The 13,311-nt window shown below is 32.6% G+C and overlaps 1 protein-coding gene and 1 non-coding gene across 2 annotated transcripts; one reads left to right on the plus strand and one right to left on the minus strand.

The window, feature by feature from the left end:
- Positions 1 to 131: 131 nt before the first annotated feature.
- LOC132059031 (pentatricopeptide repeat-containing protein At4g39952, mitochondrial) lies at positions 132 to 2,497 on the minus strand. The gene has a single exon (XM_059451489.1). The coding sequence runs from the start codon at positions 2,464 to 2,466 to the stop codon at positions 145 to 147; it is 2,322 nt and encodes a 773-aa protein (XP_059307472.1). The 5' UTR covers positions 2,467 to 2,497; the 3' UTR covers positions 132 to 144.
- Positions 2,498 to 3,660: 1,163 nt separating this feature from the next.
- TRNAE-CUC (transfer RNA glutamic acid (anticodon CUC)) lies at positions 3,661 to 3,733 on the plus strand. The gene has a single exon. It is a non-coding gene; the product is annotated as a tRNA-Glu (tRNA).
- The last annotated feature ends 9,578 nt before the right edge of the window (positions 3,734 to 13,311 follow it).

Below are 13,311 nucleotides of genomic sequence, written 5' to 3' on the forward strand. Positions count from 1 at the left end.
GCCATTGTTTCCTCAGCAGCTGAAGCAAACTATGGAGCAGAAAATGTGGAGCTAATTGAACAGCTCTTGCAAGTGTAAAATCTTTAGTAGCACCATATCTTCGTCACATTATTGCTAAAGACTCCCAACAAGTAGCTGTGAAAATTATACTGTACTCCAACCAACTTCTTTCCTCACTTTCCTTTCCTTCATTATTTCCCTCACCATTTCTACCTCTTCCCACATTCCTACAGAACTATATAGGTCTGAGATTGCTATATAGTACCCATCATTTTCCGGGTCAGATTCAATGGCATGTTTTGCAATTCTTATACCCTTCTCAACTTGACTGTGAATTTTACAAGAACTTAGTAAAGAACCCCAGATAGCTGCATCTGGAGCAATTGGCATGGACAAAACCAAAGTTTCAGCATCATCCAAATTACCAGAACGACCTAGGAGATCAGCCATACAAGAATAGTGCTTCAATGTGGGCATCAAGGAAAAATCTTTCATTCTTCTAAATATGGCCTTTCCTTCATCAACCAACCCTGCATGAGCACAAGCCGAGAGCACAGCAAGCAAAGTCAGTTCATTTGGCTTAATTTCCGTCTGTTCCATCTGTTTGAAAATTTCTATAGCAGATTTTGCTTCTCCATACAGAGCATAGCCTGAGATCAGTACATTCCAAGAAACAATATCTTTCTTTTCCATTGAATCAAATATTTCTCTGGACTTTGTTAGCTGTCCACATTTCGCGTACATATCAGTCAAAGCAGTAGCAAGCAAAGTATTCTTTCCGAACCCAACTTCCTTGATGTATTCATGAACTTTCTCTCCTTTCTCCAGGGAAGATACTTGAGAAGAAGCAGACAGCAAAATCACCAATGTTGCAATATTAGGCTTGTAATTTTCTGCTCTCATTTCATCAAAAAGGCTAAAGGCCTCTGTAATTTTTCCACAACTGATATACGAAGTCATCATCGTGTTCCACGTAACAACATCCTTATCGGTCATCATACAAAACACTCTCCGTGATGAAGTCAGATCCTTACTTTTTCCATACATATCTATTAGAGAATTGGCAACAGAAACATTTCCAAGCATCAGATTTTTTATAACATGACAATGCAGAGATTGACCTAAATGGAGTTCTTCCAACCGGGAGCAAGAAGAAATTACAGATATCAAGCTGTTGATATCAGATTCGATTCCCAAGTATTTCATTTCCCTAAATAAATTAATACACCTGGCTTCTAATCCTGCCTTCGAATAGCCAACCACCATCATGTTCCAAGCCTCTGTGTTTTGTCCGTTTCCTCCATCAAATATCTTTTCCGCTAAATTCAAGAGTCTAAGCTTACAATACATGGCCAATAATGCATTACGGACCATGTCATCAACATCATAGTTTCTTCTCAAGATGAATCCATGGAAAGCCTTAGCTTCAAAAATCCTCACGGCATTGCCTAGACCAGAAAGCACACAACTAATTACCATCCCATCTGGGGATATCCCACTATCCTGCATTTTCAAGAACATATCAACACATTCGCCTATACAGTCATATTTTGCAAAAACAGAAATCATCAGCGTCCAAGAAAACAAATCCTTCTCATCAATCTCACAAAACGAACGATACGTTTCTTCAACGGAACCACATTTCGAGTACATTGACAAAACAGAAGACTGAACTGCTTGATTACAACCAAAACCATATTTCATTGCTAGCCCGTGCAAACACTTACCTTCCAGCAATGCACCCAAATTTCCACAAGCTTGAAATCCACCCTCCAACGTCCGAAAATTCGGCCTCACCTCACCATTCTTACACATCAAACAAATATACTCCAACCCTTTTTCACTCTCCCCATTCTCTACATACCCTTTAACAATTGCAGTCCAAGAAACCACATCTCTAACAGGCATTTCATCAAACACATCAGAAGCATACCCCAAAAACCCGAATTTTGAATACATATAAACTAAAGATGATCCAACAGCAGTATTATCATGAAAAAGATTCAATTTTGAGACTAACCCATGAATCTTTTTTCCATTTTCAATCAACCCAAGTTCAGCAATAGCAGAAACAACCATTGGTATAGTAAACTTATTAGGCAAATAATTACAAACCCTCATATTTGAGTAAAACTCAAGTGATTCTGTGTAATACCCATTGGAAAAATAAGCTTTGATAATTGAATTCCAAAGAAAAGGGTCTTTAAAAGTGATGAAATCAAACACTTTTCTTGAAGAAATGAGGTGTTTGTTAGAGTAAAGAGATATAAGTTTTGCTGCTATGTAAACATTGTTGGTATGGCCAGTTGTGATTATGAAGGCATGGGATTGAAGAAGGGTTTTGAGGGTTGTTGAGGTTCCATTGCTGGAGAGAAATGTACTGATTTGATGGTGAAGATAATTCAGTTTAGTTGTGAACATGGGGAAGTGTCTGATGAAACGATTGAAGCAAAAAGAGGAAAACATTTTATGTTAGTATGCTATTTGTTCTTTTAATATTGAAAAAATTATGGGATGTGATGAATATTTAGACTATATTTATAAAATGTAATTATAGTTTCAAAAAGCTACGAAACGTAGCTACATTTTGAGTTTCGTAGCAAATACATGTAGCTGATATAGTATGCGCTAATACAAACTTTTTCGCGTCATTTCAGCTACTACATTATGTGCTGATACAATTGATACCCGCCTGATATAGCTGATACCCGTCTAATACTTGCCTCATACAATTTTCGTTGATACAACAATACCGGCCTGATACAATTCTCCTGCATGATACAACAAATATAGCTAGATTTCGTAATTACACTCTAAACTAGTATAGCTATTTATGAAATTTTCTCACTAGTACTTGGACCAATGGTCACTAAATTTACTCTATGTAATATTAAGCCACAAAATTATATTTTGCAACATTAAAGTTGTTAAGCTAACTATTTATAATACTTTACCATAAAATTAGTTTATGTAACATTAAAGTTACTAAATTATGCGTTAGTTGCCCAAAAATTCTTGGAAAGTCAAATTTTAAAACTGATGAAATCAAACGCTTTTCTGGAAGAGATGAAGTGTTTGTTAGAGGCGTAAAGAGAGATAAGTTTTGTTGGTGTGTAAACGTTGTTGGTATGGCCAGTTGTGATTATGAAGGCGTGGTATTGAAGAAGGGTTTTGATCTTGTTTATGGGGAAATCTTTTTGATATTGTTAATTGGCCGATTAATTATACTAGTGCTCACTAAATTTAATCTTTGTAATATCAAAGTCATAAAATTAGGTTGTATCAATAAAATTATTATAGAGTTTGACACCTATCCGGTGTTAGAAGGTTGGAAGGAGAAGTATTATAAACTTCGAATGGAAACCTCGGTAAACGGAAACGATAACTCTAATTGTCTTAGGGTAGTGAAGTTCCTTGTCGAATAAGTATCGCCCTACACGAGTGAGGTAACGATTGCCTTGTTGTCTCCTATACGATTAAACTGAATTCTCCGTGAAGATGCAAGGTGCTAACATATACACGGTAAGACCTCGTGCACTTTAATTATAGCTTCGCAGTGACAATCTTAATCGAATGTGTAAGGTGGGTCAGAGGTGGGGACATACGACCAATCCTCAAAGAGCAGCTTCCAAAATTAAATTAGTGCTGGTTAAACAACAATCCATTGTAGTCTAGTTGGTCAGGATACTCGGCTCTCACCCGAGAGACCCGGGTTCAAGTCCCGGCACCGGAATCTTTCTTTTTTTTTTTTTTTTTTTCTCTTTCGTTTTTTTGGTTTTTTTGAAGCCTCCCAACTCCCCCAAGCAACTTAACTCCAAGCTGTTAAATTCCTTTTTTGTTTTTTTTTTTAAGCCCCCCAACTCCCCAAACCCCACACCCCACCCCACCCCCCCCCCCAAGCAACTTAACTCCAAGCTGTTAAAAGTTTTGTCCCCTCAAACGACAACTTACGTTGCCCTTTGGATTAGAAATTTTCTTATAACATGATTCGTTCAAACATTCCCTTGGGCCTTTGGCTAATTATAACTCATCACTATCACAAGTCAAATTGTTGAATTATGTTAAACCCGCCAATGGTGAATCCGAGGTGGAGCTAGAGGGCCGAGGGCGGAAGGTTGGGAATAAGGCGGTTCATCCGAACCCCTTCGCCACACTGTGTTTACATAAGGTTCATTTTTTATGTATTTATTATAATAGATGCTGAACGCCTTGATGAAAATTCTCCATCTGCCACTGTAGTGAACCGATTCGGTTTCTTTGTTTGCCGAACATATGATAGGAATGGACAACGCAAAAGCAATATGAAAATGTAGTTTAATTAATTGATGATTTTAGAACATCCAAGATGTAAGCATGTGCTTAAAGATTCTAAAGTGATAATATTGTTAAGGATGTTCTTTCAAGGTTTGATTCGCTGCTAATAACTACACTAGATAAACATACTCATAAGTCATAGCCATTTTATCTGTCCAACACACGAATTAAGTGAACTAATAGATTTTGGGAACATATTTTGAAGATTTGTTTTCAAATATTTCTTTGGCCATAGAATTTTGACATATTTTGAAAACAAATCTTCAAATCCCAAATTCTGGCTCAAACCTGTTTTTGAACCAAGATCTATGTTTTGGCCTTTTCAAAACTTTCAAAAACTACCCCAAACTTTTGTATTTTATAAAAAAAGTCTCATCTATTTATGACTCAACTAATTCTATCTAACATGTTCCTCCATTAACGTTGTTTCTACCATATTTCCGCAATTAAAGTAATCTCTTCTATAAATTGAACTAGCTAAGTTGTGCCCAAATAGTGGAAGAAGATTATATTAAAGTTTAGCTAGTTACTACCAGAGGCGGACCCACCCTATTAGGAAGGGGGTCACGTGCCACCTCTAGCCTCGGAAAAACATTGTATATATATAGCGTATATACCGTAAAAACCGTATGTATATTTAAAAGGATCCCTAAGATATATCCACTACTTTGGTGCAATTGGTTGTTGGGCCCTTTATGTCCTTGCATGAAACCTGGGTTCGAGTCGGCTATAGCAGTTTAGTTTCTATTTTTTGTTGAATTTATTTTGTAGATTCTCTACAAATAAATTAATAAGCCCACATACTTTTATACATATATATATATATATATATTACTATTATATAGAAGCACCACTTTGGTGCACTTTTTGTCGTCCGTCTGAAATTTAAAAAAAATTTGTGGGCCCACATATTATTAAACACAAATCAACTAATATTTAAAAAAAAAAAAAAATTAGGTCCCCATATTAAACACAAACCAACCAATATTAAAAAAATAAACAATGTCAAAAAAAAACGTGCAGATTTTGTATTCGTAGCAAACACTAATATAGTAAAGTTTTAGATATTTTAACATAAAATACAATTTATTTGTGGGCCCACATATTAAACACAAACCAACCAATATTAAAAAAAAAAAAAAAAAAAAAAAGGTAAAAAAAGTGCAACCCACCGTCTCCAAACTCACGGGCAAAAAAAAAGTGGACCCCATATTAACAAAATCAAGCAACATAAAAAAAAAGTGAATCCCATATTAAAAAACAAACAATGTCAAAAAAAAGGTGCAAATTTTGTATTCGTAACAAACACTAATATAATAAAGTTTTATATACGGATCACAAACTACAATGTTATATTAATCGTGTTTTGAACATTAAAAAAAATAAATTAAAAAAGGTGGAACTCACTATCTCCAAACTCACGGGGAAAAAAAAAGTAGATCCCATATTAATAAAATCAAGCAATATAAAAAAAAATAAGTGAATCCCATATTAAAAAAATAAACAATGTCAAAAAAACGTGCAGACTTTGTATTCGTAGCAAACACTAATATAATAAAGTTTTAGATACGGAGCACAAATTACAATGTTATATTAATCGTGTTTTGAACATAGTGTGTGTGTGTATATATATATATTATATGTATAAAAATAGTGCAAACTAATAATGTCCAAAAGGGTGGGCCCTATACTAAACAACACCAAGCAATATAAAAAATGGACCCCATATTAACAAAATCAAGCAATATCAAAAAAAAAAAAAAAAGTGAACCTCATAAAAAAAAATAATGTCCAAAAAAAAAAAAGGACTTTGTTTTCGTAGTAAACACTAATTTCCAAAGTATCTCATTAAGTCAATAATGATGGATTCGTTGCCACGTGCGTATCAATCCATTAGTGGGAGCAAATGAAAGCGCTTTTCTTCAAAAGTTAAGCGGTCAAACCATAGTATTTTTTTATATTTTCGAGATCTAATCTAAATATTAAACTGTTGTATTTGCTATTCCGCCATGTCATTTATTTGTTATGTTCACTAAAATAAATATACTTAAAATATTTATATTTTAAAATAAGATATAATAATGTGAAAAGAGATTAATGTCGTAAAAAAATCAAATAGACATCAAATAATGAATAAAGTAAATTAGTCAAATTATAATTCTAATCGACGTTTTCTTAAAAAACCATGCAAAAGACAACATGACAAGTAAAATGAGCTAAACCGAGAATATTTATCAAAAATTAAAAAATAGTATTTCATCATTTAAATAGAAAATCAATTTCTATTTTGTTTCGTTTTAAACATGTAAAATTAATTTAATAATTTGAATTAGAATTATCCAAATCAAAATTTGATAAAAAATAATAAGTATTTTACACCTTTAAATTAATCGAATTAAAATTAAAAATATCAAGCGATGCTTAAATATTGCTATTGTTTTATTTCAAAGAGAGGAAAATAGTTTCCTTTTAAACAAGTCTTCTCTTTTAAAAAATATTAATAAATTTGCCGATTTTGTATTCGTAGCAAACATTAATATAATAAAATTTTAGATACGGAGCACAAATTACAATGTTATATTAATCGTGTTTTGAACATAATATATAGTCTATATATATATAATCACTATTCAAAGACAATTACATACACATAGATGCACTGTAATTTAAAGTGTTGGGTCCGTGCGCAGCACGGGCCTAGGACGTCTAGTATATATATATTCTTTAGTCCTCCCTTAACACCCCCATCCCCCACACAACACACACACACACACACATAAAAAAAAAAAAAAAGCCCCCAAATCAAATCTTTTCCCCATTCTAAACACATTCTCCTTCTTCCAATGTTGAAGTTTATACTTTATACTATTTTACTAATACCTTATTATAATTATTAAGCTTTCAAAGAGTTGCACGCCAAACTTTGACATGTCAATATTAAGGCATTTGGTCATTAATGACCCCTTTGCGTCAAAATTTTGGGTTTGTCTCTGGTTACTATCGTTGTTTTTTTTCTTGCACAGATGGATCTGTGTTATGATTTAAATTGTAGTAGCTAGTGTGTTATTAGCAGTTGTTTTTAAAATATTATGTTCTACATAAGTTGGGATTAGCAAATACGTTTTATATGGTTGGGTATTCTTGATAGTTTTTAGAACTTATGGATATAAGTAATGTTTCATGTTTTCCAAAACAAAAAGTGAAATATGTTTTGAAAAACTATGGCCAAACACATTTTCAAAACTTAAAAAACTTCACCCAAATTAAGTTTTTCAATTTTTTTTAGGATTCTATGTCCAAACGCTAGCTAAATCATACCACATCAAAAGAACAAATGGACCACAGCAAAATAATTTACTACTCACTGTACTAGAATTATTAGGGAGAATTCGATTCTTAGCCCTTTACAAACTTTAGTTTTATAACCCTTTTAAAAGAAATCTTCATTTTTTACATATAAGAGATCTAGAAAAAAAAAAAAAAAAACATAAGAGATTTGAAAAAGCCATTTTCTTCTATACAAATTGTAAGAGGGAAAGAGATCCTATTTCCTCGAATTATTGGTCGGTCTGCATGACTGCATGCCTGTCCTTTTTTCTTTTTCCAAATTAATTTATATATACTAATACTGTAAAAAGATTTATCTCATAAATATATTCTAACAAAAGTTGTAAGTAGTAAAGGTAGGCTAAGATAGAGTACTTAGAGTGCAAGTTCAGTGATGTGATTCAGGTAGAGGACGAAGACGTGCAGCTAGATACTCAGGTTATCCCGAAGAAAGGAAGTTTCAAGTACTTGGGGTAGATCATCCAAGGGAATGATGAGATTGATGACGATGGCACACATCTTATTGGAGCGGGATGGATGAAATGGAAGCTCGCATTGGGAGTGTTGTGAGATAAGAAGGTGCCGCCTATACTAAAGGGGAAGTTATACAAAGTGGTGGTTAGACCAACTATGTTGTATGGGACGGAATGCTGGCCAGTTAAGAAAGCTCATGTCCAGAAAATGAAGGTAGCAGAGATGTAGATGCTGAGATAGATGTGCAGGCATACCAGGAGAGATAGGATCCGGAATGAAGTGATTCGGAACAAGGTGGGTGTGGCCCCAGTGGTGGATAAGATGCAGAAAGGAAGGTTAAGATGGTTCGGCCATGTGCAGGGGAGGTGCGTTGATGAGCCAGTGAGGAGGTGTGAGAGACTGGCAGTGGTGGGCCTGAAGAGAGGGAGGGGTAGGCCAAAGAAGGCCTGGGGAGAGGTGATTCGGCAGGATATGGCGCTACCGGTTCGAGGACATGCGGTGATAGGAGGGTATGGAGGTCGAGTATCAGGGTAGAGGGCTAGTAGGGGGCCGCGAGGATTTCTTTTCCATATTAGGAGTATTATTATCTTTGTTCGCTCGCTTATTTTTTCTAGATCTCTCATATAGCTTGCTTGTTTCTTGCTTTCTTTCTCTAACGTCATTTATCTTATTCTATGTTGCTATTACTGACTTTTATTATTGTTGTCTTGGCACCTTTTCTTGAGCCTAGGGTCTACCGAAAACAGCCTTCTTACCTCCCAAGGTAGGGGTAAGATTTGCCTACACTCTACCCTCCCCACATCCCACCTTGTAGGAATATACTGGGTATGTTGTTGTTTTTGTTGTTGTAAGTAGTAAAGGTAAGTTATTCATTTCACTTTTCTAGACGATTTCTCCTTTAGTTATCTTATAGTTTATATGATAGTATAAATATTTTTAGCAAACCATCAGTGTGCCCATAATAGGAGCGGAGTTGGAGAGAAAGCTACGAGTTTGGGAGTTTGATCAAATCTTATATTTGTATTAAGAAATTCACTTGATATATATAACTAATTTATTTAGAACCTAATATATAACCTTCCTATTTTAGAATTTAGAACCCATAATCTCAAGGCATGACTTTCTTTTAAGTTTGTATTTCCTATTTACATTACACATTATTGTGTTAGTCTCATATATATATATATATATAGACACAGTCCAAACATGATATGATAGAACTTTATTATATACATACACCAGTAAAAAGTATTTAACTTGTCGAGAAAAGATAGAATATTTATTTTAAAGGGAAGGTCCGCGTACATTATAGTGTAATCATCTTGGAGGACAAACTTGCTAAGTAGCATATACATTCTTTGATATCAAATATCAGTTTTGGAGCCTGATTAATTCGGACTAGTGCTCGGAAGTTTTAATTTTGTATCAAATAAAACCTTTGCTATGAAAGGCGAATTCATTTCATAGCTCGAGCTCTAGACCTCTGATTATAGATAAATCATAAAAAATACTTATCATTACACCATAATTTTTGGAATGAGGTATAATGGAACGAATAATTCAAAGAAATAGATATTGAGACGATATAATCGATAAAAATTACAAGTTCAAGAAAATAATTCGTACTTTTCTAATTATTTCTTCTTTAGTTAGGTTTCTATTTTTTCTTTGTAATATCAAATGGAAAACATATTTATGGAAAAACATTTCTATATTTTCAAGGGTGTCTTCTTCTGTCTGCAGCCAAAGATGAGTCACATTTTTGTGTTTCAATCATATACGGCAGTTTTAATTTGCCTAGTTGCTGTGTTTATTGCTTTTAATTTTATTCTAAAAATAGTAGAAAGAAGTCCAATTGCAATCTACCCTTTGCCATAAAGAAATCGTATAAAAATTCTGCACGTGTTGGGACTGTGTTTCTGACTTTTGAACATTTATTGTTTTGATTTTGATTTTTGTCAGAGGAAAAAACAAATAAGTGGATGAGAAAACTTTGACTATAAGCTGAATTTTAGTCGATCCAGAGTGCATTCATGTGGTAGCATTATTTTCATAGTATTCGTAGATAACAACTTTGAGATTATAGATAAAATGTAAAATGATAAATACTTATATTTGTTCTTCCCTCAAGTGTTTCTCTCAAAATTTTTAAGACAAAGTGAAAATTTTGAAATAAAATTAGCCTGATTTGTCCAGTTTAAATTATATATTTTTATAATATATCCGTGTATCATATTTTTAGTCCAATGATCGAATATCTACTAATATAATAAATAAATCCGTCACATATTTAATTCCAGGCTTGTATTAGCTACTCCCTTCAATCCAAAATAATTGAGGTTTTAGACTTGGGCACATGGATTAAGGAATTCACTTAATTCTAAAAGTTAAGATGTATATTGACTCAAATACCCTTAATTAAGAGGGTTTTGAAATTATAACAAATATTATATTTGTTCATTGAATTAAGAATGCGTCATGAGTAAATTTGAAAAAAGAATAAAATGACTTCTTGATAGACTTATTTTTTACCCAGACCCCACATGGTGGGACTATACTGGGCTTGTTGTTGTTATATAGACTTATTTTTTACAAGGGAAAAGGGTCAAAAATACCCCTCTACTTTGAAAAAAGGGCTAAAAATATCCTCCGAACTTATTTTGGGTCAAAAATACCCCTCTCATCCTTAAAGTTTTCAAATATACCCCTGTCTTGACTGAAATTATCCTCCAAAATAACCGAAATCATTATTTAAACACGTTCCATCATTTAAATCCCATCCAACTAAATAATAACTCATAAGATCTTATTCTCCCAATTCCTCAAACTTCAAACCTACGTATTGGGGGAATAGGGGATCTTATGGGTTATTATTTAGTTGGGTCGGGTTTAAATGATGGAGCGGGTTTCAAAATGATTTCGGGTTATTTGGAGATAATTTCCGTCCAAGACAAGGCTATATTTGAAAATTTTAAGGATGGGAGGGTATTTTTGACCAAAATAAGTTTCTTATATTTTTAAGCACTTTTTTCCAATAGAGGGGTATTTTTGACCCTTGGAAAATAAACTTGGTCCAACAGGCTATAAAACGTCAATTATTTTGGATCGGAGGGAGAGTAGACAAGATAGAAGTTAGGCGCCGACAACTTGACACTTTTAACATTTTGTTAAACTTAATTTATATTTTAAAACAACAAAGGAATTGAAATGAGGGTTCAATATAATTGACCCCACTGTATTTTGAGAGAAATATTCGACATATTTAGCTGACCGTGATACAAATATCTACAAAATTGATGTTTAAAGTTATAAAATTTTCCTTGTATTATTAACCAATAGATAATATAACTGTTGGGATCTAGTAGCTCAGTTGGTTGACTACCGAACTTTTACTTTATTTGTAAGGATTCGAATCCCCACATTATAATTCCATTCTCCTATCCCCTATGTAATAAAAATAATTTTTTTTTACAAAAAATAGATGATACAACTACAGTTTATAAAGTAACGTAATTGAGGGGACTAGAACGCTTCTAATTCTTTGAAAACGACATAATACCAAATTTATTCAAAAGAAAAGAAGATAATAGCCATAAATATCCGACCATAAATTTTCTTCCATTTTTGTTTTTTTGTCTTTTTATATGAATTTAGAAACTAATCTTTTTTGTGCTAAAATTAGTACGATCTTTTTCTGGACAAACGAACCATGGACTTATAGAATATATTTCAACTATTTTATCAGTAGACTATCACTAATTATTAGTACTTACTAGCAGTAGCTATTAAATATCCTACCAATAAATGTTTTTTTATCTTAACTGTTATTAACTTTTAAAGCACTTATTTCAATATTTATTGAATGCACAAAAAATATTTTCAGGTGCTGAACCCAGTCCATAGGGAAAATACTTTTTTATTGTTTACAAAACATAAATAAGAATAATAAATAGGTCGTTTATTACATGTCATAATTGAATTATTGATAAAAGAATAAAAAAATAAAAGAACACCTAGAATTAGTTAGTTAAAATATAATTTCTCTCGGATGTTAAGCACATCATTATCATATCTGGCCAAAAAGCAATATCACCAATAAAATAAATGAAAAAGCTGACAATTTTGACTAGAGCATATTATGGATTGCTCTTTTATAATTTGATTGGTTAGAAAATTGTTGGAGAATTTTCTGTCATAATTATATTGATTGCTTCAGTGTATGTGAAGAAAGTAGTGAATTATTTATTATGAAAATTATGGTAATCCATTCCTTTGTTAGGTAGGAGTAGCATTTAAAAGTAGACATGTTCTATTTTATGATCAAGTTTTCTTTCTATTTGTTGATGACCATGTTGGACCCACTTGCCCACACTAACCCTTTTCTGGGATTTATTTTGATCTTAGCAATATTAATAGGTTATATAAAATATTTATTCGCACCGGGTGTTTCAATAATCAAGTAATGTAATCTTGAATATAAATTTAGCATTGTCATTTTAGCTTGTGGCTCTATAGAATCCTTGATTAGTTTTTCAAAGTCCGCTAATTTTGAAAAGTATTTTTTTAATCAATTTTTTTAAAAAGTAATAGTATGTTTGGTTAATTAATTTTTTTTTAAAAAAAAATACTTTTGTCATTATTTGAACAATAATTTGTCGTTGAAGAAATGTTCCAAAAGTACTTATGAGGAAAAAAAAATTCTTTCAGCTTCTAAAAATAACTTCTGCTACTACTTAAATTCACTAATAATTATTTTTTAATAGCTTGATTAAATAAGATCAATTCTTTGAAATAAGTATTTTTGTTTTAAATAACATGCTTAGCTTTCCAAAAGCTCGACAAATCGACTATTGCAGTTAAATTACTGATTTAATGAAAACATCGGATGCACATAAATGTTTTCTCAATTCGCTCCCTCAACCAAAAAAAAAGAAAAAAAGAAAAAAAAGGGGGGACATATCTACTTTAGTGCTTTCTAAGTTATCTTGTGAAAGTTAATGATAGGATTATACAATGTCAGGGAAGTATCAATACAATTATAGATGGTATGGTCCTACTGGTCAACCATTTAATTTAGTCAATATTTTGGGAATTCTTTAAATTCTTTTCTAGGCCAACTCACTCTTTTTTTTTTTTCTTTTTTCGTAAAAGGTAGGAAAGGAGAAATGAGGAAAGGAATTACAATATGGGTATTAA

Source organism: Lycium ferocissimum, chromosome 6 (genome assembly GCF_029784015.1).
Source record: "Lycium ferocissimum isolate CSIRO_LF1 chromosome 6, AGI_CSIRO_Lferr_CH_V1, whole genome shotgun sequence".
NCBI classification, from domain to species: Eukaryota; Viridiplantae; Streptophyta; class Magnoliopsida; order Solanales; family Solanaceae; genus Lycium; species Lycium ferocissimum.

Excerpts from the sequence above, each read along its gene's own strand:
- LOC132059031 (XM_059451489.1), bottom strand. The coding sequence starts at position 2,466 with ATGTTTTCCTCTTTTTGCTTCAATCGTTTCATCAGACACTTCCCCATG.